A 27,815-nucleotide genomic window follows, 5' to 3' on the forward strand; every position below is an offset into this window, starting at 1 on the left:
TTGGTTTGTTTTTTGTTTATGTAAATTGCTTGAGAAGAAAAAAGAAAACATGCCAGATTGGCATGTTTCAACCATTCAAGAAGACACACATATTGGACATCCACTCTGGGTTTTCTTCAACACAGTTCAGAATTCATACAAAATTGCACATTTATTAAATCCACAGTTTTCAAAGCTATGTGAATGGGCATACGGTGTTTTTGTTTTCTGAGAGTGGGAACTTATCAAAAACCAGTCGAAAGATCAGAATATAACCCAACGACTTGTCAAAATACTGTATACAATATATTACATCATATTTGGAATCTTTTAACAAAATGTCCCACACGAGCATTCATTCACATACATAATATCAGATCAAATTAAAACTAAGAAATTAAAAAAGAAACTTCTCAAACAAAATCTAATTTTCAAGTACAATAATTTACAATTTTGAAAAACAAAACCAAACCAAAATAACCAGCAAAATGAACAGTCCCTCATTTACATATTGGCATGATATTGATGAGTGTTTCATCAAAAGAATTTCTTTGCTGCTGCTTCTTGTTGACTTCTGTAGAGGGAGAAAAAAGAGATGAGAGAGAGGAGAGAGTTGAAATTGAGAGGAGAGAGAAAGAGATGAGTTATGACAAACATTTGATTTTTTAAATGTATTAGTTATACTATTTATTTATTATTGGTCTTACTTGTACATAATGTAGCTGAAGAACAGGACTGATTGGATTACCACAAAGACCAGGAAGTGTGTGGTACCCAAACAGGAAGGCATTGGAGGAGGGTCAGGGCAGTTCATCACCTGCTTTTCACTGGGGTTCTACATGCAGCATAAGACACAAAAATATACTGTAAAAATCTAGATTCCTCATGTCCTCGTTCTTTCCAGTCTTCTCATAACACATTGGAGGAGAAGGTCTGAGGGAGAGGGACCATGGATCTTCTCTTCCAATGTGGTTGGCGAAGGAGGCGAAGCGCGAGGAATCAGGAAAAGACTTGAGAAAGACATGTGGAGAACCGCTGAGATTTACAGTCAAATAAGTTATTGACAAACCCCATTGCGCGTGATGAGGTGTTCGATGTTCCTCTTGACCACGTGTAGATGTTCCTTGATGTCGTTGAAGTGTTGGACCGTCTCATACGTCCCCATGCCTACTGCGTTGCCCTGATGCTGGCTGGCACCAATCTGTTTCAGAGACTCATAGAACGAGTTTCTGAGGAGAAAAAAAACAAAACGAACAGAAGAGTCAGATCTCACTGTTGAACACAGCCCAAGCTGCAGTAGAAACATACATACGATAGGAAAAATTCTGACATTTTCTACATCAGCACACCAGAAAGGGTAGCGAAGAAAAACCTCAGCCCATGGTAAACAACATCTGAAGTAGGCGACAACATTAAACCAGGAATGAATTTCAGCTAATACAGAATGAAGAGAATTAATTGAATGTCTTCCTATACCTAAATAAGGTATGTGAACTTGAAGTCTAGGTATTTGGAAGATGATTGAATTAAGGTTGGTGGACATGTTTTCCCTATGACAGTGTGTCAAATCAAATCAAAAGTTTATTGGTTGTGTACACAGATGTTAATCACTGCTAGCTCCAACGGTGCAGTAATGCCTAGCAATAAAAACAGCACACATTATCTAGATACAATACAATCTGTTATATTGGATGAGCCATGACTACAATACAGCATATACATCTAAAGTGGGTAAAACTGCATGTAAACATTATTAAAGTGACCAGTGTTACATGACTATGTACATAGGGCAGCAGTCTCTAAGCTGCAGGGTAGAGTACCGGGTGGTAGCTGGCTAGTAACAGTGACTGAAGTTCAGGGCAGGGTACCGGGTGGTAGCCCGCTAGTAACAGTGACTGAAGTTCAGGGCAGGGTAGTGGGTGAAGGCCTGCTAATGGTGACAGTTTAACAGTTTGATGGCTTGGAGATTGAAAAACAGCTTCTATCTCTCGGTCCCAGCTTTGATGCACCTGTACTGTCTACTCCCTCTAGACGAAGTGAGGGTGTGAATCAGACTGAAACACAGGTTAATCCATGTGGTAAAGCTATTGGACAGTTCTCTGGGAACAACACCCAGACCAATAATCCCGATTAAAAAGAAGGAGATGAGGCAGAGAAGGTGGGCCAGCACAGGTGACGACAACACACAGACCGATACACTACACACACACACACACACACGGCATGTGTCCTTTAAATGGTGCATACGTTATATTATATATTTTATGTTATACAAATCGTATCCTTTTTTAAAAATTATGATCCAAAATCATTCATTACAAAATATATCATGTCAAAAGTTTGGACACACCTAAACATTCAAGGGTTTTTTTTCTTTTTACTATTGTCTACATTGTAGAATAATAGTGAAGACATCAAAACTATGTAATAACACACATGGAATCATGTAGTAACCAAAAAAGTGTTAATCAAAATACATTTTGATTATTTCAGATTCTTCAATGTAGCCACGCTTTGCACACTCTTGGTATTCTCAACCAGATTCATGAGGTAGTCACCTGGAATGCATGTCAATTAACAGGTGTGCCTTGTTAAAAGTTAATTTGTGGAATTTCTTTCTTTCTTAATAATGCATTTGAGCCAATCAGTTGTGTTGTGACAAGGTAGGGGTGGAATACAGAAGATAGTCCTGTTTGGTAAAAGACCAAGTCCATGTTATGGCAAGAACAGCTCACATAAGCAACATACATAACTTAGAGTAGACTGTGTGAATCAGGCCTTCATGGTAAAATTGCTGCTGCTGAAAAAAAAAAACTACTAAAGGACACCGATAAGAAGAAGAGACTTGCTTGGGCCAAGAAACATAAGCAATGAACATTAGACAGGTGGAAATCTGTCCTTAAATCTGATGAGTCAAAATTTTAGATTTTTGGTTCTAACCACTGTCTTTGTGAAATGCAGAGTTGGTGAACGGATGATCTCCGCATTTTTGGTTCCCACCGTGAAGCATGGAGGAGGTGCGATGGTGCGTCGCTGGTGACACTGCCTGTGATTTATTTAGAATTCAAGGCACACTTAACCAGCATGATTACCACAGCATTCTTCAGCGAGATGCCATCCCATCTGGTTTGAGCTTAGTGCGACTATCAATTGTTTTTCAACAGGACAATGACCCAACACACGTCCAGGCTGTGTAAGGGCTATTTGACCGAGAAGGAGAGTGATGGAGTGCCGCATCAGATGACCTGGCCTCCACAATCACCCGACCTCAACCCAATTGAGATGGTTGGGATGAGTTGGACAGCAGAGTGAAGGAAAAGCAGCCAACAAGTGCTCAGCATATGTGGGAACTCCGTCAAGACTGTTGGAAAAGCATTCCAGGTGAAGCTGGTTGAGAGAATGCCAAGAGTGTGCAAAGCTGTTATCAAGGCAAAGGTTGGCTACTTTGAAGAAACTCAAATATATTTTGATGAACACTTTTTTGGTTACTACATGAATCCATATGTGGTATTTCACAATTTATGTATTTCCTATTATTCTACAATGTAGAAAAAAGTTAAAATAAAAATGAGTCGGTGTATCCAAACGTTTGACTGGTACTGTGTGTAATTATATATACACACACACATCCATATATCTCTCTATCTACAGTTGAAGTCGGAAGTTTACATACACTTTAGGTTGGAGTCATTAAAACTAATTTTTCAACCACTCCACAAATTTCTTGCTAACAAACTATAGTTTTGGCAAGTCGGTTAGGACATCTACTTTGTGCATGACACAAGTAATTCTTCCAACAATTGTTTACAGACAGATTATTTCACTTATAATTCACTGTATCACAATTCCAGTGGGTCAGAAGTTTACATACACTAAGTTGCCAGTGCCTTTAAACAGCTTGGAAAATTCCAGAAAATGATGTCATGGCAAATTAACATCATTTGAGTCAATTGGAGGTGTACCTGTGGATGTATTTCAAATTGTAGACCTACACAAGTCTGGTTCATCCTTGGGAGCAATTTCCAAACACCTGAAGGTACCATGTTCATCTGTACAAACAACAGTACGCAGTATAAACACCATGGGACCATGCAGCCGTCATACCGCTCAGGAATGAGACGCGTTCTGTCTCCTAGAGATTAGTGTGCTTTGGTGTGAAAAGTACAAATCAATCCCAGAACAACAGCAAAGGACTTTGTGAAGATGCTGGAGGAAACAGGTACAAAAGTATCTATATCCACAGTGAAACGAGTCCTATATCAACATAACCTGAAAGGCCGCTCAGCAAGGAAGAAGCCACTGCTCCAAAACCGCCATAAAAAAGCCAGACTACGGTTTGCAACTGCATATGGGGACAAAGGTCGTACTTTTTGGAGAAATGTCCTCTGGTCTGATGAAACAAAAATAAAACTGTTTGGCCATAATGACCATCGTTATGTTTGGAGGGAAAAGGGGGTGGCTTGCAAGCTGAAGAACACCATCCCAACCGTGAAGCACGGGGGGTGGCATCATCATGTTGTGGGGGTGCTTTGCTGCAGGAGGGACTGGTGTACTTCACAAAATAGATGGCATCATGAGGCAGGAAAAGTATGTGGATATATTGAAGCAACATCTCAAGACATCAGTCAGGAAGTTAAGCTTGGTCGCAAATGGGTCTTCCAAATGGACAATGACCCCAAGCATACTTCCTAAGTTGTGGTAAAATGGCTTAAGGACAACAAATTCAAGGTATTGGAGTGGCCATCACAAAGCCCTAACCTCAATCCTATAGAACATTTTTTGTGGGCAGAACTGAAAAAGTGTGTTTGAGCAAGGAGGCCTACAAACCTGACTCAGTTACACCAGCTCTGTCAGGAGGAATGGGCCAAAATTCACCCAACTTATTGTGGGAAGCTTGTGGAAGGCTACCAGAAACATTTGACCCAAGTTAAAACATTTTTAAGGCAATGCTACCAAATAATAATTGAGTGTATGTAAACTTCTGACCCACTGGGAATGTGATGAAAGAAATAAAATCTGAAATAAATCATTCTCTCTACTATTATTCTGATATTTCACATTCTTAATAAAATGGTGATTCTAACTGACCTAAGACAGGGAATTTTTACTAGGATTAAATGTCAGGAATTGTGAAAAACTGAGTTTAAATGTATTTGGCTAAGGTGTATGTAAACTTCCGACTTCAACTGTATGTATATCTATCCACACACACACACACAATCTATGAACATCCAGTATCTCGATCTCTATATGTTGTACCACCCATCCACCTCTAGACGATGTTGTGCAAAACAAAACAGTTTGTGAAAATGGCTGGATCACAGCTCCTCCACTCCAAACGTTTGAAGAGAAATGACTGTAAACATACTGTAATTAACAATTTATCTTAATATTAATGAATCTTAATATTACAGTGAATAGACCAAATTCATCCTTAATTCTCATTTGCATTCAAAAGGCCATCTATCCTCCAACCCCAAAAAGATCATGAATAAAGATTAATTTAGCAATCTCCTCTAAAAACACAGTTAACCCAGATATACCGTATCATAATATAATGTATTCGCAATCTAGCAAAGTTACATTATAGACAACGTACTGACACTACTTATAACTAAGACCATAAGTATTCATTTTAGCCAAAGGCAAATTTAGGATATGTAATCTCTTAAATGGATAGTGATGCATTTGTCAGTTTACTGAGTTTACAATATTCCTGGACAGGACCGGATTAAGAAATTATACAGGCTTTGTTAAAAAAAAGTAAAAAATGTTGTTAGCAGTAGTGTTGAGAGATTAACCGAAATTTCTGTTATTTGTCCGTTTTTAAACAACTAATTGACCTACATCGGTTAAATTATTTGAATTCCATTTCATTCCGTTTTTTTTTCTTCCTTCCTGTGAGCTCAATGAGCACATTACCACAGTTTCTCTAGCGATCAGATCCAGCCTGAACTGTGTAATGTAGTAGGGAGTTGTTTAAACACCACTTTAAATATGTACATGACAATAAAGTCAGTAAAGTAAAGTAGCCAATATTCTACATAGTGTAGCACATAAAACGTGGTAATTAACTATAATCCATTGCGCAGCTACTTGTCCAGTCAGAGTTTTACGACTGCCACAGAAGAGGCAGAAGAATCCAATCGTGAGGGGATAGAGAGAGCAGCTGTTGCTTTGCAAGGTATCTCTACCTGAAAATACATGATCAGGTATTCCCAAACTGGAGGGGGTACGCGCAATGCCGCCGGGGGTATGCCAAATAAAAATGCAATTCACATTAAAAAAAAATTTAAATTACATTTTTTATCTTCACATAAAGTCCATTTAGAAAAGGCCCGCGTCCATAGAGACACATACTAGCTCTACTTTTAGTACTGCTACTACCAGCAGTACTACACCTGCACCTGTCAACGACACAAGTTGTTCTGCTTCCACGAGCACATCCAATGCTAGCATTAGTACCGTAATTTCCGGACTATTAAGCGCACCTGAATATAAGCCGCACCCACTGAATTTAAAAAAAAAAGCTGCAGGTGCCTACCGGTACATTGAAACAAATGAACTTTACACAGGCTTTAACGAAACACGGCTTGTAACAAAAAATAAAAAATTAGCAGTAAGCTTTAGTTGTCTTTTTGCACTGAGTCAATTCCTCACGCTGCTGTTTGCAACGTCTTATCATCGACTCATTAAGACCAAGCTCCCGTGCAGCAGCTCTATTTCCGTTTCCAACAGCCAGATCAATCGCCTTCAAATTGAAAGCTGCATCATATGCATTTCTCCGTGTCTTTGCCATGATGAGGGTGACAAAATGACTACCGTAATCAGAATGATAGGAAGTTTGAGAGCGCTCAATTTAATCTAAACAGTAAAAAAAAGTTGTTTGACCTTAAACTGTTCGTCAATTTCATTGGTCTAATGAAAGCTTCATGCCGCCAAAAAACTGAGCACGTCACTGAATGTGTTTTTTGGGAAAAAAAAATTGAAAGCGGGAAAAATCCATATATTAGCCGCGTCATTGTTTAAGCCGCGAGGTTCAAAGCTGGGAAAAAAGTTGCGGCTTATAGTCCGGAATTTACGGTAGTTCTACATTTGTTGTTAGCCCAGCTAGCATGGACACTGACAGTTGTGAATCTGATGCAGCCGAAGAGCTACTGCCCTCTTACCTGGGAAAGCACCGAACAACAGACAGGGACATAGAACCATCGAAGAGGTGCAAATATGATAACTAAATTGATTTGGGGTTCACTTATATTGGGAGTAGTGCCTTTCCTCAGCCACCGTGTGTTATATGTGCAAAAGGATATTTTTTAAGTACTGGACAGCTTTGTGACATCAAATGGACTTTGGTGGGCAAGATACATAGGTGTCTGTACTGATGGCGCAAAAGCCATGACAGGGTGACATTGTGGAGTGGCTGACAGCTTGAAAGACGTTTTGGACACGACAGTGAAAATGGTTAACTTTGTTAAGGCCCCTGAACTCTCATGTATTTTCTGCACTACGCAATGATATGGGCAGCGACCATGTAATGCTTTTACAACATACAGAAGTGTGCTGGTTGTCAAGGGGCAAAGTATTGACAATTTATTTATTTTTTAAATTGAGAGACGAGCTTAAAGTTCTTTACTGACCATAGTTTTCACTTGTCTGACCGCTTGCATGATGACGAGTTTCTCACACGACTGGCCTATCTGGGTGATGTTTTTTCACGCCTGAATGATCTGAATCTAGAATTACATGGACTCTCCACAATTATATTCAATGTGCAATGTGTGTCACTTCCCTCTAGCTGGGTTGTGACAAAAACTCACTCATTCTATTATTTAATACATTTATTGTATAAATGTGTGTGTGTGTGTGGCAGGCTTACAACGATGGCAAAAAAAAAAAACATTTGAGAGTGCGCTGACCCTGGTGCTAGAGGGGGTACGCAGCTGGAGGTTGAATGTTTGAAGGGGTACAGACCTATAAAAAATATTTGGGAACCACTGATCGTTAGATCTTTGGTATTCAGCCTTATTTACTTTGAAGAACTACTAAAATAGCGATTTTGTCAAGACAGCTGCTCTATAAAGATGAGATGATGACTTGGAATGAAATAATATAGTCATCAAATAAAACCAATGTAATATACACAACAACTGAAATATTTTATTAAAGTAATGTGAGTAAATGATGGTTAATAAGTGATGAGCAGTAATGGTCAGTCACTGCTGCCATCATGGGACTTGTATTAACTGTTTTAGTCTGCGTTGTTACAGCATTCAACCCAAATAATTGAAACAGAAATAAATAAGAAATATTTTTGAACAATCCAACCGAAATGCATTTTTCTGGCATGGTTTAGGTCCACTTGTAGAATCTAAGCCAGGGCGCATCGAAGAGGTTCTGGCAGCTCGTGGTGGCCCAAAACCCTATGTTTTTTAAATTTTTTATTAATCAGTAACCCAATCAAGGCAGGGCCCACCCCAGTTACCCAAGTGGGCACCCTTACCACCTCCCCTCCCCCCGATCTGACGATTAGCAGAGCGGCAGCAGGCTGTCTATACTCATTGAGAGCGGACTTCTGAATACTCCTGTGGTTGGCGGTTATATATATATATATATATATATATATATATGCCTTCAGAGCACCTATGTGTGGGTTTTATAAATAATACGCATTTGCTATTTATTCTATTCATTTTTGCTGCTTCTTGGGCCCCCACGGACCTGGCGGCTTCAACCCCAGTAAGCCCCTGCATTAATCCAGCCCTGCTCCTGGACAGAGAGTGAGGGGGTGACAGGAAAGCTGGTAGGAGAGAGAGAGAGAGAGAGAGAGGGAGAGTATGACGGAATGGTCTGGATTCTAACCCACGCGTAGGTGCTCTGAAGGCATTGGCACAAATCGGTAGAACACCCAAGGCAACCCAGAAACAAACTGTTTCCAAGGCAACCCAGAAACAAACTGTTTCCAAGGCAACCCAAACTGGGTTTGGGTTTTGTTTCCTACAGTTTGGGTTTTGTTAAATCCAGCCAAAAGTCCCCTCCAGAGCTAAGAAAAGACAGCAAACGTACTGTAATGAACAATATATAATCTTAATGTCACAGTGAACGGTCCAAAGTCAATCTCTAAATCCTCTTTAGGATCTTCCCAAAAGGCCATTTATCCTTAACATCAGAAACAAAATCTACCATTAACAAAAAAAGGCGCATGATTGCTGAATTAATCCCATGTTCTTAACCCAGATGTACAGTATCTTAATAAAAACAACTTAGTGAAATATTATAGATCATATTCAATTTACCAAGGTTTAAAACAGAAAAAATGTATTCACACTATTTATAAATAATACCAAAAGTATTGACCTTAGCCAAGGGCAAATTTCAGATTGGGAATCTCTCAAATATGTTGTGATGGTGGCCAAGCGGTGTAAGCCGCAGCCTCCAGCACACATCTATGGTGTCGGCATGGGTCTGAATCTTGCCTACTTCCCTTTGACACAAAGTTCTCTTTCCCCACTGTCATCATCTGTTCAATAAAAGTCAGGAAAAAAATGAATAAAAAAAACATCTACACAGTGCATTCGGAAAGTATCCATACCCCTCGAATTTCTCACGTTACAGCCCTATTCTAAAATTGATTCATTCACCTTCCAATAGGACAACGACACTAAGCACACAGCCAAGACAATGCAGGAGTGGCTTCGGGACAAGTCTCTGAATGTCCTTGAGTGGCCCTGCCAGAGCCTGGACTTGAACCCAATCAAACATCTCTGGAGTGACCTGAAAACAGCTGTGCAGCGACGCTCCCCATCCAACCTGACAGAGCTTGAGAGGATCTGCAGAGAAGAATAGGAGAAACTCCCCAAATACATGTGTGCCAAGTTTGTAGCATCATACCCAAGAAGACTCGAGGCTGTAATCATTACCAAAAGGTGCTTCAACAAATTACTGAGTAAAGGGTCTGAATACTTATGTAAATGTCATATTTCAGTTTTCCATTTGTAATACATTTGCAAAAAAATAAAATGTTTCTAACTGTTTTTGCTTTGTGCTATGGGGTATTGTATTTGAATAACGCTGTAACGTAACAAAATTAGGAAAAAGTCAAGGAGTCTTGAAACTTTCCAAATGCACTGTACATGGGTTGTTATGGATTTGTCAGTTTACAATACTCCTTTCTCTGTGAAATTATTTGCTGGTTAGGGGTTAACCTTAACCAGTATAACACATGGTATTGTCTATTGAAATCATAATATATTTTTTTAATTACATTGTGGCATCTGTAAATGTGCAATCAAAGTGGCGTGTATCAAAGGAGCAGAATAAGACTCAGTTGACATTTTAATAAAGAGAACAAGATACGTTTCTGATTAAATTACATTTTCTTATAATGTAATATTACTAACAGGAGGGGTACGTCTTTTCCCATTAATATCGTCTTAAGATTTAAGATGATTACAAGCCAAAAACACTTGACAAATGAAAGGAATTGGAAGGCTGTAAGTATATAGGTCTAGGGGGGAACTGCGACATCAAGAAAGCAATCAGAAGGATCCCATGTTTTGTATCTGTGTATGAAGGATGTATTTAAAGACTGATGTCAAATCCTCCAAGGACAAATGGTGCCCGAGATGTATCCTTTTCTTGCAGCCAGCCCAGGGCCACATGGCACAAAGCACACAGCTGAGGGATGGTCAGACAGTAGAAGACATTTGTATAAACAAAATCCAATTTGTTTCTCAAAATTAAGAAGCAGGCAAATCTCCCTCGAGAAAGTAAGTGAACATTTATTAAAACTGTGAGTCTAATCTTTATCTTGTCCAAGTGACCCATTTATGAGAAAGCCCTTCTCAGATCAGAGAACATAATTTACCAGAGACTAACAGTAAGACGAGGTCAATCATATAATCATAATTCACATCTCTATAGACGGGGTCAAGACCTTAACGAGGGCATAATAATCTACTAGATTATAATCCCATACAGACCAATCACGTTACTGCATTAAGAGTCAGATGTACAGTATGTTTGTATAGTCTTAATGTTGTGCCAGTTGGCTCAGCTATAGTACGCATTCTTTGAAGTTCAATGTTAAACTCCCTACCATCATATCTAAGCCAATGTCAACGAAAATGTGCAAATCAACTTGGGAGGTACACAACACACTCCCCGCCTCTCGTCATGATCCGTCCAGCCATTCCAGAGCATCAGTATATCTGATTTCTGATGGGTCGTCAGCACTAGGGTCGTCAGACAATTATTTTGCCCAAAACCTAGCTCAAATTCTAGACGTCGGATTAAAACAAATCTACAGCGTCCATAAGGTGACCATTAGACTTAGATCCATTTGGAATGATTCAGTTTGTAGGTGCAACAGTTTAAAAAAACATGCACAAATCTGCCCAATGAAAACCAACGATGTGCTACCTTTTGGTAGCATTTCTGACAATGCTAACATCTTTTGAGTCGAATCTCAGAGTTTTAAAACAGTCGAGCAACTCGGTTGTTGCCCAACAGTAGCAGCTTGCGAGTAGAAGGCTAGTTGGATGAGAAGCAAAAGGAAGCTAGCTAGCTAGCTCTGTATATTTTGCTACGGAAGGTTTTTCCTATGGCTGAAGACAGTCATCTGTATAAACTGCTGACCTGGACACTTGGGTGTAAATCAGAGCACAAATAATCTAGCAGACCTCCTTGGCTGCTATTATAGCTAGTTAGATGCACAATACTTCAGAAACTTTGGGAAAACTGCCACGCTGCTAATTAATTTATTGTAATGAAACAGCAGGGAGCAAGTCTCGAACCCTCGACCTTCTAGCCCGAAGTCCAGAGCGCTATCGACAGCCGCAAAAGCATGCTCGAACGGCAGAGTCGATTTCCGCGATTATAAACCCAGGGTCGTCGATTTCCGCGCTTATAAACCCAGGGTCATTACACTATAATACATGCACCCACCAGACAGACACATTGCTGTTAGAAGATCCAGAGTATATTCTATCCCTTACCATATGTATTAATTCAGTACGCTCCCTCCTCTGTCAATTACATTTTCTTCATGTCATTATAATCGAAATTTGCGCTGACTGATCAACACAGTGTCAAGTTACTTTTCAATGTGTTCCTGAAAACCTGAAGTCGCCATCCACAAGTAAAAAGAGGCAGAGGTGCGGGTTGAACACAAAGCATCATAATGATCTTTTCTAGCGCGACCTGTGACCAGTCAAAAGAAAAACACCATGCTTGCTAACTTGGTTAGCTATGTGATAAAATGAAACTGTTTACAACTGTTTGACTTTTATATAAAAAAATTAATAAATACAGAGCAAGAATGAAATAAAGTTCTATCAGTACTGAGTGAATGCCGTTCTGCATATGACTGTTGTACTGCGCCGTTACTTGTCTGTTTGCGGTCCGCCCTTTTAGCTTGCACGATTCCTTCGACCTGTCTCTCATCAACAAGAAGTTTTTTCGCTCACAGAACTGTCACTGACTGGATGTTTGTTTGGTCGCACCATCCTCTGTAAACCCTAGACACTGTCGTGCGTGTAAAGCTCAGGAGGGTGGACATTTCTGATACCAGGCACGCCAGATCCAGTGTAACCGACGATCACACCACGCTCAAAGTCGCTGACGTCACTCGTTTTGCCCATTCTATCATTCAATAGAAAAGTAACTGAATGCCTCGATGCCTCACTGTCTGTAGAAGCGATCCATTTTCATGAACGGGGGTGGTGTACCTAATAAACATTAAACTCTTGACTGTTTTAAAGTGCCCATTGGCCTCATGGTAAAATCCCTGAGCGGTTTTCTTCCTCTCTGGCAACTGAATTAGAAAGGATGCCTGTATCTTTGTATTGACTGGGAGTATTGATACACCATCCAAAGTGTAATTAATAACTTCATGCTCAAAGTCTGAACAAAAATGGGAAACAGTGTTTAAACCCTTTACAGTGAAGATCTCTTTTTTCCAGTATGTAAAAAAAAAAAAAAAATGAATGAAATGTATGCATTCACTACTGTAAGTCGTTCTGGATAAGAGCGTCTGCTAAATGACTAAAATGTAAAAATGTAAATGTTATTTTGGATTTTTACGAATTCTCTTTGAAAGACAGGGTCCTGTATATATAAACTCAGCAAAAAAAGAAACAGCCCTTTTTCAGGACCCTGTCTTTCAAAGATAATTCGTAAAAATCCAAATAACTTCACAGATCACTGTAAAGGGTTTAAACACCGTTTCCCCTGCTTGTTCAATGAACCATAAACAATGAATGAACATGCACGTGTGGAACGGTCATTAAGACACTAACAGCTTACAGACGGTAGGCAATTAAACTTAGGACACTAAAGAGGCCTTTCTACTGACTCTGAAAAACACCAAAAGAAAGATGCCCAGGGTCCCTGCTCATCTGTGTGAACATGCCTTAGGCATGCTGCAAGGAGGCATGAGGACTGCAGATGTGGCCAGGGCAATAAATTGCAATGTCCATACTGTGAGACGCCTAAGACAGCGCTACAGGGAGACAGGACGGACAGCTGATCATCCTCGCAGTGGCAGACCACGTGTAACAACACCTGCACATCACACCCGCGGGACAGGTACAGGATGGCAACAACAACTACTGAGCTTATGTAACGTGTTACTTCTGAACTTATTTAGGTTTGCCATAACAAAGGGGTTGAAAACTTATGGCTTTTAATTTTTTTAATTCATTTGTTAAAATGTCTAAAAACTTAATTCCACTTTGACATTATGGGGTAATGTGTGTAGTAGGCCAGTGACAAAATTCAGGCTGTAACTAGGGTTGTTACGTGATCATTTTACTGCCACACCGGTGGTCACAAGTCATGACGGCAGTCAAATTCCACGTGACCGTTTAGTCACGGTAATTAGGCTTCTCCAAGCTCTGATGCTGCTGATGGTCATTAGTAACCTACTAAACTTGCTAACTGCCTGGTACTCAGCACTCTACTGTCCCTCTAATCACACTGACATCAACGCAAATGTAATCAGAAATCTAATCAAACACTTCATGAGATCCCATGAGCTCATGTTGCTCAACGTTTCTACAGGCTACGCAATTTGAAAAGACTAAATAGTTTATCAACATTTTAAGCGAAACGTTCTGATCTGTTGCGTCAGCCTCATTGCTTTTAAAAAGGTTTTTTCGATGCTTGTGGTTGTATTAATTTGGGATCTGTCACATCCCACAACTGTCCCAGACTATGTTTGGTATATTTTTCCCCCCTCGCACAGAATAGGTCAACTTTTGTACTATGGGGAAAAGTAGATTGACATAGGCTAGTGCTTTTGCTCATGCAGCCTGAGTGTAAAACAAAGCTGAGCTCATAACTTATGCGACTCCTTTCAAATCATCATGTCGCATCACACAGCCTTAGAATGTATTAAAAAATCCAAACATATAGCACAATATTTGTATCACAACTAAAGTTACATAAATAAATTAAACAAATAGGAGGATCTGTTTCTTTGTTAATCGCTAACACAATAGCTGCATGTCTGCACTCTCTCAATTTGGAGAAAACATCCTTTCTATTTTATTCAGCTATGTTCATTTGTATTCTTCATACTATTAAATAGAAATAATGCCACGGATTTCTAAGCAAATATTGTCTGCTAAATTAACTAGCGTAGCCCACAGCCATGTGGCACAGCCAGATCAGGGCCTAACATGAGGACAACTCAGCGTATGCTATTCTGTTCTTCTGAAATATATGAAGAAAATGTAATCTGTTTCTTTAGACCTGTCTAAAAAAAATATGTAAATGTAGATGTTCCAAAGGTCTGCATCAGTGGCTTGTAGGCTGTGTGTGGAAGCCAGGAGATGTTAAATGTGTTTGTTAATTAACGGTCAATTGCGGTGAGACCGGCAGTTATTTGCTTGACAATCACCAGCTGACAAAATGTTATATGGACTGCCAAAGCCCTAGCTGTAACACAATAAACATGTGGAAAAAGTAAAGGTGTGTGAATACTTTAACCGCATAATTCTACAGTTATGAAAGACTAGTCAAATAATAATAATAATAATAATAATAACAATAATAAATGAACACTAGTTAGCCTTAGTGATGATATTCATCAAAATTGATCATGTCAAATGATAATTTTGGTAAGACTATTTGGATAGTCTGTAGAGCATCTACAGACCATCAGTAACCTTAGCAAGCAGTTTCTTATCAACAGACGGTCATAATATAAACAAACTATCTGTAGAGCATCTACAGACGGAAAATCTGAATTATCCAAAATAAAGCGTCATCATTATTTTCTAATACCAAGACTTTCCTTGGAATATGGCTCTCTCCTCATAATGGTTGAATATTTTCTTTGTGTGATCTGATGTCTGTTTGTCTACACCTTCGATATCATAATACCTAAGAACAAAATATGTTATTGTTATTCGTCAATGGAAAAGACAAACAATTGATGTAACTGATGTTTTTGACAAAAGAACGGAGATTCTCATCTTTCATCAGGATTAAGTTACACCATCAAACCTTTATTTGTATCGCTAGCCTCTAACAAAAAGACTAACACAGAGTCTTAATCTGCATGATCCTAAGATCATATGAAAAGCCTGAGAGGCTGACAGAAGTATCTAAAGAATACATGTACGGTGCATTCGGAAAGTATTCAGACCCCTTTGACTTTTTCCACATTTTGTTACGTTACACCCTTATTCTAAAACGGATGAATTTGCTTTCTTCCCTGCTCATAATTCTACACAAAATACCCAATAAAGGTTTAGAACATTTTGCTAATTTATAAAAAATATCACATTTTACGTAACTATTCAGATCCTTTGCTATGAAACAAAAATGTTTAGCTCAAGCGCATCCTGCTTCCATTGATCATCCTTGAGAGGTTTCTACAACTTGATTGGAGTCCATCTGTGGTAAATTCAATTGATTGGACATGATTTGGAAAAGCACACCAAGCCATGAGGTCAAAGGAATTGTCCGTAGAGTGCCGAACCAGGATTGTGTTGAGGCACAGATCTGAGGAAGGGTGCCAAAACATTTCTGCAGCATTGAAGGTCCTCAATAACACAATTCTTAAATGGAAGAAGTTTGGAACAACCAAGACTCTTCCTAGAGCTGGCTGCCTGTCCAAACTGTGCAATCGGGAGAGAAGGGCCTTGGTCAGGGAGGTGACCAAGAACCCAATGGTCACTCTGACAGAGCTCCAGATTTCCTCTGTGGATATGTGAGAACATTCCAGAATGACAACAATCTCTGCAGCACTCCACCAATCAGGCCTTTATGGTAGCGACCAGACGGAAAGGCACATGAGAGCCCACTTGGAGTTTTCCAAAAACACCTAAAAGGACTCTCAGACCATGAGAAACAAGATTCTCTGGTCTGATGAAACCAAGATTGAACACTTTGGCCTGAATGTCAAGCGTCACATCTGGAGGAAACCTGGTACCATCCCTACGGTGAAGCATGGTGGTGGCAGCATCATGCTGTGGAGATGTTTTTCAGAGGCAGGGACTGGGAGACTAGTCAGGATCGAGGGAAAGATGAACAGAGCCAAGTACAGAGAAATCCTTGATGAAATCCTGAACGTTCTGGAGCAGGTTCTCAGACTGGGGTGAAGGTTCACCTTCCAACAGGACAACAACCCTAAGAACACAGCCAAGACAACGCAGGAGCGGCTTCAGGACAAGTCTCTGAATGTCCTTGAGCGGCCCAGCCAGAGCCCTGACTTGAACCCGATCAAACATCTCTGGAGAGAAGAATGGGAGAAACTCCCCAAATACAGGTGTACCAAGCTTGTAGCGTCATACCCAAGAAGACTCAAGGCTGTAACCGCTGCCAAAAATACTTCAACAAAGTACTGAGTAAAGGGTCTGAATACTTATGTAAAATGTGATATTTACGTTTTTTTTTTTTTATTATACATTTGCAAAAAATTTTTTTGCTTTGTCATTTTGGGGCATTGCGTGTAGATTGACGAGGGGGGAAAAAAACAATTTAATCAATTTTAGAATAAGGCTTTAATGTGACAAAATAAATGTGAAAAAGTCAAGGTGTTTGAATACTTTCCGAACACACTGTCATTTCTAGTCTATGGACTAGGAATGACAGCAATATATGATTTGGTTTGTTTACCTGGCCACTGTTTCCACATGCTAACATTTATTGTAATTTTTCAAGTAAAAAGTAAGCATTTGGAATAGCCAGGTAATCAAACCAAAGAATGGAATGCTGTCAAACCTTGTCAATAGACTGCTTAAAAGGGTAAGGAAACCAATATGCAATTGTTAATTTGGGTGAACTATTGCTTTAATCTATTAGAACCTGAAAATATCGACATATTTAGGAAACAATGGTTACGTCAAGTAAAGGAAATATATACCGGTTAGGCTATACGTTACATCTTCTCAAAGCACTGACAAGGTCCATGTTAGAAAACAGTCATGATGTCATCAGGATTTTTTTAAATGTATTCGTCCTCTAGTCTAGAATGCAGCTCGGATGCTCTATAAAAGGAAAGAACCGCCCACCAGACCCCCGAGCTCATATCCTCATGCACAAAACACAGCGAAAGTCAGCAAACAAAAGCTGAACATAAATATGGATTAGAGATGAGCTCCTGGGGAGATAAGGTGTCTATCCTACTAGGGGGGGGGGGGGGGGGGGGGGGTGTAGTGGAGGAGGTTTAAGGTATCATAGTCTTGGGGGCTTGTAGTTAAGGTATCATAGTAAATCCTACAGACTTGCCAGGAGGGGGATTTCAGACTGGGAAGCAAGAGACAAAAAAAAAAAATTGCAGATTATTGGGTCTAGGCTGAGACACCTGCAGCAGTGGGGTATTGTGAGATTAAATATGAGATTTAATAAGGATTTCATTATGGCCTGGATTGAAAAACAATAGCTTGTTTGTCTGGAATATCAGATTTTACGTACAGTACTGTGTGTGTGATAAATACAGTTAAAGAATAATAACAAAACAACAATCGCTGTTACAGTACCCACCTCAACTCGTTCAGGTTCCTCAGTACTTCCTGTTGTGTTGCAACCACTGCACCCATCTCTTGACTCGGCGCCTGAAGAATTCAATAAACATAAAAATTGAAACATGTCATGATTCTTTTTAGTAAAATTATATAAAACTTCAGTATGTGGTTCAATTGATATGAACAATATACTGTATGTATGTGTGTGTGTGCTCTTCTACGAGTGTGTTTGTATGTATGTGCGCTCGTGGTCTTCCTAGACTTCCTACCTGTCCCACCTGTCCTCCAGACTCCCCTTGGCGCTTGGAGATCTCGTCGGTAGCCACGGATACGTAGCGCCGCTGTTCGTCCAGGATCACGGCCAGCTGATGGTGAAGCTGCTTGATCTCCAGATGGATCCGGTTCTGGCCCTCAAACACCTGGCGGATCTCTCTGTCGTTCACACTCTCATACATGTCCTCAACTACACAGATCAGACAGAAGGACGTCTTATTAGCATCTGGGCAGTCTAGCATCTATCGTTAGCATCTAGTATTAGCATCTGGGCAGTCTAGCATCTATCGTTAGCATCTAGTATTAGCATCTGGGCAGTCTAGCATCTATCGTTAGCATCTAGTATTAGCATCTGGGCAGTCTAGCATCTAGTATTAGCATCTGGGCAGTGTGGCATCTATCGTTAGCATCTAGTATTAGCATCTGGGCAGTCTGGCATCTAGTATTAGCATCTGGGCAGTCTAGCATCTATCGTTAGCATCTAGTATTAGCATCTGGGCAGTCTGGCATCTAGTATTAGCATCTAGTATTAGCAGATGGACATATCCATTCGGGAAGTATTCAGACCTGTTGACTTTTTTCACATTTGGTTATGCCTTATTCGAAAATTGATTAAATTGTTCGCCCCTCATTAATTTACACACAATATCCCTTAAATGTAAAGCAAAAACAGGTTTGGACATTTTTGCAAATGTATTAAAAAAATTAAATAGAAATATCATATTTACATAGGAAAATCTAGATGGCCAGGCTCTGAGATAGATATCTATCTACAAGGGCTTTTATTGTTACTATTTTCTACCTTGTAGAATTATAGTGAAGATAAGATACAACTATGAAATAACACATGGAATCATGAAGTAACCAAAAACGGTGTTAAACAAATCAAAATATATTTTATTTTTCAGATTCTTCAAAGTAGCCACCCTTTGCCTTGACAGCTTTGCACACTCTTGGCATTCTCTCAACCAGCTTCACCTGGAATGCTTTTCCAACAGTCTTGACGGAGTTCCCACATATGCTGAGCACTTGTTGGCTGCTTTTCCTTCACTCTGCAGTCCAACTCATCCCAACCATCTCAATTGAGTTGAGGTCGGGTGATTGTGGAGGTCATCTGACGCGGCACTCCATCACTCTCCTTCTCGGTCAAATAGCCCTTACACAGCCTGGAGGTGTGTTGGGTCATTGTCCTGTTGAAAAACAATTGATAGTCGCACTAAGCGCAAACCAGATGGGATGGAGTATCGCTGCACAATGCTGTGGTAGCCATGCTGGTTAACTGTGCCTTGAATTCGAAATAAAATCACTGACAGTGTCACCAGCACTGTCCTCCTCCATGCTTCACGGTGGGAACCACACATACAGAGATCATCCGTTCAGCTATTCTGCGTCTCACAAAGACAACGGTTGGAACCAAAAATCTCAAATTTGGACTCATCAGACCAAAGAACCGATTTCCACTGGTCTAATATCTGCGGCTCGTGTTTCTTAGCCCAAGCAAAGCTCTTCTTGTTATTGGTGTCCTTTAGTAGTGGTTTCTTTGCAGCAATTCGACCACGAAGGACTGATTCACACAGTCTCCTCTGAACAGATGAGGTTGAAATGGGTCTGGTCTGTTACTTGAACTCTGAAGCATTTATTTTGGCTACAATTTATAAGGCTGGTAACTCTAATGAAATTATCCTCTGCAGCAGAGGTAACTCTGGGTCTTCCTTTCCTGTGGCGGTCCTCATGAGAGCCAGTTTCATAACAGAGCTTGATGGTTTTGCGACTGCACTTGAAGAAACGTTCAAAGTCCTTGAAATTTTTTACATTGACTGACCTCCATGTCTTAAATGATGGACTGTCGTTTCTCTCTGCTTATTTGAGCTGTTCTTCCCAAAATATGGACTTAATATTTTACCAAATAGGGGTGGTATACAGAATATAGCCCTACCTTGTCAAAACACAACTGATTGGCTCAAACGCATTAAGGAAATAAATTCCACAAATTAACTTTTAACAAGGCACACCTGCTAATTGAAACACATTCCAGGGGACTTCCTCAAAGCTGGTTGAGAGAATGCCAAGATTGTGCAAAGCTGTCATCAAGGCAAAGGGTGGCTACTTTGAAGAATCTCAAATAGAAAATATATTTTGATTTGTTTAACCCTTTTTTTGCTTACCTCATGATTCCATGTGTTATTTCATAGTTTTGATGTCTTCACTATTATTCTACAATGTATAAAAATAGTACAAAAAAAAAAAAAAGAAAAACCCTTAAATGAGTAGGTGTCAACTTTTGACTGGTACAGTATGTCATTTTTTTTTATGGGTCCGCAGCCTAATTAAAAAAAAAATTGCCCATCCCTGATCTAGAATGTAAAAAGTAGCATATAACATGTATAGCAAAGACAGGATGAAGTGTGAGGAATATTATTGAGTGAAACTAACTAGGTTGTCCCTGAATGTCCGGATGTTCCTTCTGATAGTCCTCTTTCTTTTTGTCCAGATCCTGCTGAAAGTTCTCAAATTCCTCCTGGTACTTGTCCTTGTCCTGCTTGGGCATCTCTGCTTCAGGCGGGGGCTTCAAATGGGACAAAACAACCCCTGTGAACCAGCACTGAAGAGACTGATGCCCTGCACTCCTCTTACTTACATAATACTTTCTCATACCTCTATTGAAGAAATAGGGCACACAATTCACTCTGATGTTCTTCCACTTAAAATTGTACTGAGTGGTACTGTAAGTGGTTTAACTTGTGGTAAGTGGAAACTGTACCAGTTACAGATATGACTATGAGTAGTATAACTAAGAAAATCTAGTTACCAGTTCTTGGCCAGGTTCTGATAGTCTGAACGTCAAGAAGGACAGGACATCATGATCATCTGGAAGACAAAAGTTACATTCAAAACAAAACGCATTAAATATGATAAAAACAAAATAATTGGTTTCATGATTGACCATTACAACCTAACAATATCCACATTTTACATTTCAAGCAGTTTAATCTAAATAAATTAGGAAAAGTAAAAATCTAATTTGAAAGAAATGACATATAAAAAGGGGGTCCTAAAAAGGGGGTCTTAAGGCAAGTTTAATAATGCATTACAACCACATAATGCATTATACCTGCAGGTCTCAATTAAACTGTTACCAAGATAACCACCTGCTAGACCACCAGTGGCAGCGGAGATGCCGAAGTAGCCCTCCTGTGGAATGACCATGTTGTCCACTTTCGTACAGAACTCATAGTCATCCTTATCTGGCGTGAACCCATTGTTGATCAGCACCTGACAGGACAGACAATATTTTTAGCACATTAACCAAGTGCAATCAATTACAATGCATTATAAATTTGTACTGTTTAACCCTTTTTCCTCCCCAATTTCTTAATATCCAAATCGGGAGTTACAGTCTTGGCCCATCGCTGTGACTCACGTACGGACTCGGGAGAGGCGAAGGTCGAGAGCCATGCGTCCTCCGAAACACGACCCTGCCAAGCCACACTGCTTCTTGACACACTGCTCGTTTAACCCGGAATCCAGCCGCACCAATGTCTCGGAGGAAACGCCGTACAACTGGCGACCGTGTCAGCGTGCATGCGCCCGGCCCACCACATGATTCACTAGAGCGCGATGGGACAACGACATCCCAGCCAGCCAAACCCTCCCCTAACCCGAACAACGCTGGGCCAATTGAGCGCCGCCTCACGTGTCTCTACAGATCCAGGATCGAACCCGGATCTGTAGTGACGCCTCAAGCACTGCGATGCAGTGCCTTAGACCGCTGCGCCTACTTGGGAGGCACGGCATATTTCTGTGTTTGATGCATTCGGGTGTTGATCATTTTATCGTGTTCTCAATATATGGCCAATATAAAAACACCAGGCAAATTTGTCTGGGGTTTTTAAATTGGAGGGGATTGATAATTTACTTACTATTAATGTTCTTTTATAGTATGTTATTTTGGCTCTGACGGGATAGGGTTTGTTACGGAAGTCTCTTAAACATGTCCCCAGGGACTGAGTCGTGCCATCACTGAAAAGAAAACATCAATTTTTTAGACACATTACATAGTAGTATTAGAAGTAGTAGTAGTACTACTTTATATATATCACAAGAAGGGAAATTCATTCATTCCCACAAGCATCGACAATACAAAGTACAAAGGCAGACCTGGATTTATTAACAAGTATAAAGGACACATGCACCATAGCAGCAGGAGAAACAAGTACAGAGAATATAGTCTTCCATAGATCGCCATACAAACAGAAAATACATGGTTTGGAGATTTCAGAAATTAAGGAAAACAGTTCCAATTAATGTGTAAACACAGAGTAGTGACGACACAGAAGACAGTGGTGTAAGCTCTAAGACATAGATGGCACAGAAAAGTGATTTCCAGCTTTCACTGCCCAGGGAGATTAGGATGAGAGAGAGGATTATAATCTCCAACCACAAATAAATAATTATATTTTCTAATCTTCTTTTAAGTTGTAAAATGTTCAGTTGGTGAAGGAAATGTTGACTTACTTTGGGTGATCATAAACAAGTTTGCCATTGTTTCCCACTACCAGCACAGCAGGGTTATTTTTCTAAAACAAACAGTAAAACAAACAACAATCTGTAATCTACCTAATCTAGGTATTAACGGTCATTGTGTTTCTTTCACAACGTCCAATACATGCCATCAGACCTAGGCTACAACTTGAAAATATGAGTATTTGTATTTGAATTTTAAAAGTATTAATGACATTATGAAAAAAAAACAGTTAATTTACATTTTACCTGAATTAATTTGCAATATCCTTTTGACTTTTTTGCTTAAGCCATAATTAAATAAATAAATACATTTATTGTAAATTGATTAAATGAACGTAATAAAATCATAAAATTTGACCACCAACCTTCCCATCGTTGTCAAAGGAATCGAAGAAGATGCCGATGCCGTTCCAGTTGTCAGCGGCTCCATAGACAGGACCATCCAGGCCTTGTGCAGTGGTGAACCATATCGCCTGTTAGAGGGATGAGGACATGGTGACTGTGAATGTCCAAAAATACTTATTTTAACTGTCTGAATAACCATAGGTAACAGTAGCGCAGCAGAGGGACAGAGAGATAAATATAGGGACACTAGTAGATACAGTAAAATGTACAGTACAGTGAACGCATAATGTAGGACTTGAACCCACGACCTTGGCGTTACTAGTGCCACGCGTTTACCTATCTGAGCCACACAGGGACAGGACAGACATGGAGAGATAAACAAGGGAATTAACCTGTAGTCTGAGCTGAAAGGTCAGCACAACTCCACATTCACTACCAGCAGACTAGCTGCCGGGATATAGGCATAGGTAGCTCAATGGACATTAATAGGCATACCTATCACACTATTGAGCCGACACAAAACATACTGTACTGGCTCTAATATTTCATTTTCACATATTTTCCAGCACGGCTCCAGCAACTATGGTGGATGTGTGACCAGGCCAGTACAGCTTGGCTCAGCTCAGTAGGCTGACTAGGGCTAGAGCATAGAGAATTATAGAGGACTCTAGTGCCCATAAGGCCATTTTAGCATGGGGAGTGCCATTGAGGAGTTTTACCATAGCAGCCCCACAGTGGAGTTAAAATAATACCCATAAAAGCTAGTGGTCGAACAAGGAAATGGTTCCAGTTGTTTTTCCATCATTAACTTTCCCCCATATGCGATTTTAGAAACACTTCAAATAAGGGCTGTGTTTCGTGTAGGCTTACCAAGGCATGACGTTTTGATAACCATGTAAATCTCTCTCGGACAAGGTGACTTTTATCAATATATTAGTCTCTATTCATTTCTCAGATTCTAAAAAGCGTCATTAGTATCAACGTAGACATCATGCAAGACTACAAATCCCAGCAAGCTGCTGCACGTCATATCTAGCTGACACCTTTACTAAACAGGTATTGTGTCAGTTTAAAAAACATGCACAAGACTGTTCACAGAATTGTCAATTTAAAGAAAATGCAGCCAATTTATTCATTACTACATTTAGCTAACATTAGATAGTTAATCCAGAGGTTCTTACATTTGCCTCGATTTGGCTGTCTCTTCCAGATCATCATGGCATTTGTATTTCTTAATGATAGCCATGTTTGCTTGTTTTTTTGGGGGGGGGGGGGTGTAAATACAGGTAACTATATTGATAAAAATCACCTTGTCCTAAAGAAACGTACATGGTTATCAAAATGTCATGCCAGGGTAAGCCTACACGAAACACAGCCCTTATTTTAAAGTGTTTCTAAAATGGGAAAAATGAATGATGGAAAAAAAAAAAACTGGAAACATTTCCTTGTTCGACCACTAGCTTTTATGGGTATTATGACTCATACTGTGGTACTCTATTCTCAACTAGTCAACTGGGTGGGACTTCCTATGGGGTTAAGGAAGGTTCACATAATTCCATCCAGGTCATCAGGAGGGATCAGCCAATGAATTATACTTGTGCGCAAACACAGTAGCAGAAGAAGAAAACTGAACTACTTCAAAATAGAGATGGCCTCAACGGAGCTGCCTGTGGGCGCACAGAAGCCATAATGGGACAGATACACATTCTCTATGGGCTAGAGTCGGACTATATGGAAGCCATAGGAAGGAAAGTATTCTTGCTCACTTGGCCAGCTTCACAATAACAAGACGCATACATATGCTGTAGCCAGTGTTTTTAAAGCACACTACAGTTATCCCAGGGTTAAGTCATGCTTGTGTGTGAAAAGGCCTAGTGTGAAGCTAGACATGAGTGAATTTCCCAGTCTTTATATATTAAAGGAAAATTGACTTGGCAAGGTGGTGTTCCTCTTACCAGGCCATCCGCTCCCATCCTCCCTCGTCCAGACACACGGAATGTCACCTCTGCTTCCCAGTTGTCAAAGTTGACCGTGGTCTTGGTCCAGACCGAGCCCTTCTGACTCCTGAGAGAGGGGGTGATACGGACCTGATCGGCACTGGGGATGGCATCTAGAAAAGACACAATACGTTAATGTTAGTTAGCAAGGTTGGGGTAAAGTCATACTGACCAAACCCTTACTGACAGAAGGCTAAGACAGCTCAGTTACCAGAAGCACTAGTGGTCCGTTCCGTTATGACTGTAACGGTACAGAAGCTTTGTGACTGACTGTGAATGTCCAGAAATACTTGTTTAACTGTTTGCATAGCGTAACTAAGTAAAGTAAGTAAGCCTTGTCCAAGCCATAATGGCCCATAGTGCAACTACAGGTGGAGAATCAGTATTGGTCCAGGGTAAACAAGTGACCAGAAGTTATTTTCTTTACAAGCCTTGGGGTTAGTGTCTTAAGCCTACGTACACATGTACATGTGTTACTGAGATTATTATTATTTCCAGGGTTCTTTGTGGACAACATTTACATGGATTAATTAACCTTAAGTAAAGAGAAAATAGGTAGCCTATACATAAGCCCAATATTGTTAGCATTACAGTCAAGGGTTTGGTAGACAGCCAAGGTCTACAATAGTTTGTATATTTTGAGCCTACATTCAAAATGTCACAGTAGTTCAATCGTGTGTGTAAAACATGCCATGTTCTGTACCCTGATAAGAAATGGACAACATGATCAAATTGACTCCTAAATCAGGGTGAGTCGACACCAGTCCGGGACCTTTGCACTGCTTCTAAAGACACTGATTTGTTAACCCTTTACATTACACAAAAACCATGCTAGTAGAGGGACAGATCAATTCAATAGGAAACAGAAATCAACCCATACAATACTCACCAACTTTAAAAAGGTTAAAGCGTTTTCTCTTATAATATTATAAAACCCAATGCTGGCTATTACATGTGTGCAATGCTGCGGTAGGTTTCCAAAACCTGGAATGATCTGTATGTCCATATTTTGTTTCTATAGGATGCAACGTTGTTAACAAGAACCCCCTCAACTTTTATACCGTGTCAGCTAAAATGAAATGTAAGCTTGGCAACACCAGATGGTATACTTTGGGGTAGGGTGATTTAGGCAGCTGGCAGGCATGGACGTGACAAGGTAGTACTCAATGTAGCTAACGTTAGCTAGCTACTTGGTAACTTTACTGATGTCTGCATGTGTATTTCTTCTCTTCTCCTGCTTCTCTCCCCGTCTGATGTTGCTGCTCATTTCACTGCCATAACATGTTGAAACGAGTTTGATATCAGGCCCACTGACTAATCCTCAGTGGGGTACAGGCAGTAGCCGGCTAGCTACAACAAACGTGTCATAAAATGTCGTCGTCCCCCCACCCACATGCAAAATAGCGAACTACAATCGCTGGCTAGAATGGCAAGATATCTATCGCAGTGAATTCACCTTATTATAACGATTTATAACTGTTAGCAATTGCCTAGCCACCGGCACCAGTCATAAACTGAAACTTACTTCCACTATGTACCCAAAAGGGAATATTCCCGTCGGCTTGAGACAGGTGCGGTCCCTTGAAACTGTACTTGTATTCAAACCGGCGGTTTGGGGCTTCTGCTGTCGAAGCAGCGGCGACGATATTATTGGCATTACTGTGGTGGAATATTAAAGTTAATATCAATAAACACGCATTAGCAGCCAGGCGGGTTACTATGGACACTGCCATCTTTTGGTACCACTGCTGACGTAGCATTGAATCAGAGAGGATGATGGGAATGCTTGTAGGGCCAACAGGGCGCTTTCTTATTGGTTGAATCCCTTAGACATTGTAGGTTGAAATTACACGTTGTAGGCTGACATATGCCTGCTTTTCTTTCACAATGTAAACAACGACCGTCACATTTTTGTTTTCACAATGTAGCCCGACCGGTCTTACTTTGTTGTATTTTCGTAAATCTTTGCCATATTTTACCAATATATTTTTTATCGAGTCCTGTGATGTGGCCACATCTTTCACCTCAAGTGACCTATGGGCTGGTCAAAAATAACAGCTTGATCACATCATACACGACTTGATTCATGATTTATAACGATTTGCTATTTGGTGGAGGTATATACCTACTCTATTGTTGTGAAGGATATATACATGTTTATTTACCATAACAGCCATAACATAATGATCCTGAATAACAACAACAATAAAAGTAGTGATGATAAGAAGGGCCCTGGAGGGGATGGCTGCCATTTTAACGCCTCTTAACCAACTGTGCTATTTTGTGTGTTTTTTCACATGGTTTGTAACTTATTTTGTACATACTGTTGATTCTACCGTCTCTTATGACCGAAAATAACTTCTAGATATCAGAACCGAGATTACTCACCTCGAACTGGACAAAGATTTTTTTATTTAATGAGACTGAAGTGAAAGATATAGCGCTGCTCCCAGACAAGGCCCAAATCCCCATCATTCGCATGAAGAAAAAAAAGGAAATACATGGGCCGGAGATCAGGGTGCCTTGTGAGAATTTGTCGGCGAGTGGGTAACCCACCTCCAGCATCCATTCTATTGGCCAACGTGCAATCACTGGAGAATAAACTGGATGAGCTCCATTTGAGACTATCTTACCAACGGGACATTAAAAATGGTAATATCTTATGTTTCACTGAGTTGTGGTTGAACTACAACACAGATAATATACAGTTGGCTGGGTTTTCCCT

General features: G+C 40.1%; 1 protein-coding gene across 2 annotated transcripts; it reads right to left on the bottom strand.

The window, feature by feature from the left end:
- lman1 (lectin, mannose-binding, 1) lies at window positions 1–26,854 on the bottom strand. Of its 2 annotated transcripts, none has more exons than XM_029692388.1 (13): window positions 26,616–26,854; window positions 25,049–25,203; window positions 23,114–23,221; window positions 22,740–22,801; window positions 22,145–22,244; window positions 21,374–21,497; window positions 21,034–21,092; window positions 20,658–20,790; window positions 18,221–18,414; window positions 17,971–18,041; window positions 1,049–1,208; window positions 687–814; window positions 1–553 (listed from the first exon to the last, which is right to left on the bottom strand). In XM_029692388.1, the coding sequence occupies exons 1-13, from the start codon at window positions 26,848–26,850 to the stop codon at window positions 517–519; spliced, it is 1,566 nt and encodes a 521-aa protein (XP_029548248.1). In that variant the 5' UTR covers window positions 26,851–26,854; the 3' UTR covers window positions 1–516. The 2 variants fall into 2 exon arrangements, with proteins under 2 accessions (XP_029548248.1, XP_029548247.1); XM_029692387.1 differs by having other exon boundaries at window positions 21,362–21,497.
- Between the last annotated feature and the right edge of the window lie 961 nt (window positions 26,855–27,815).

Source organism: Salmo trutta, chromosome 15 (assembly GCF_901001165.1).
Source record: "Salmo trutta chromosome 15, fSalTru1.1, whole genome shotgun sequence".
In the NCBI taxonomy this organism is placed as follows: Eukaryota; Metazoa; Chordata; class Actinopteri; order Salmoniformes; family Salmonidae; genus Salmo; species Salmo trutta.

Excerpts from the sequence above, each read along its gene's own strand:
- lman1 (XM_029692387.1), bottom strand. The coding sequence starts at position 26,850 with ATGCTACGTCAGCAGTGGTACCAAAAGATGGCAGTGTCCATAGTAACC. Across the intron at positions 18,042-18,220 it reads CTGGAGGACAGGTGGGACAG|GCGCCGAGTCAAGAGATGGG; the intron begins GTAGGAAGTCTA and ends TGAATTCTTCAG. Across the intron at positions 554-686 it reads TTCAGCTACATTATGTACAA|AAGTCAACAAGAAGCAGCAG; the intron begins GTAAGACCAATA and ends CTCCCTCTACAG.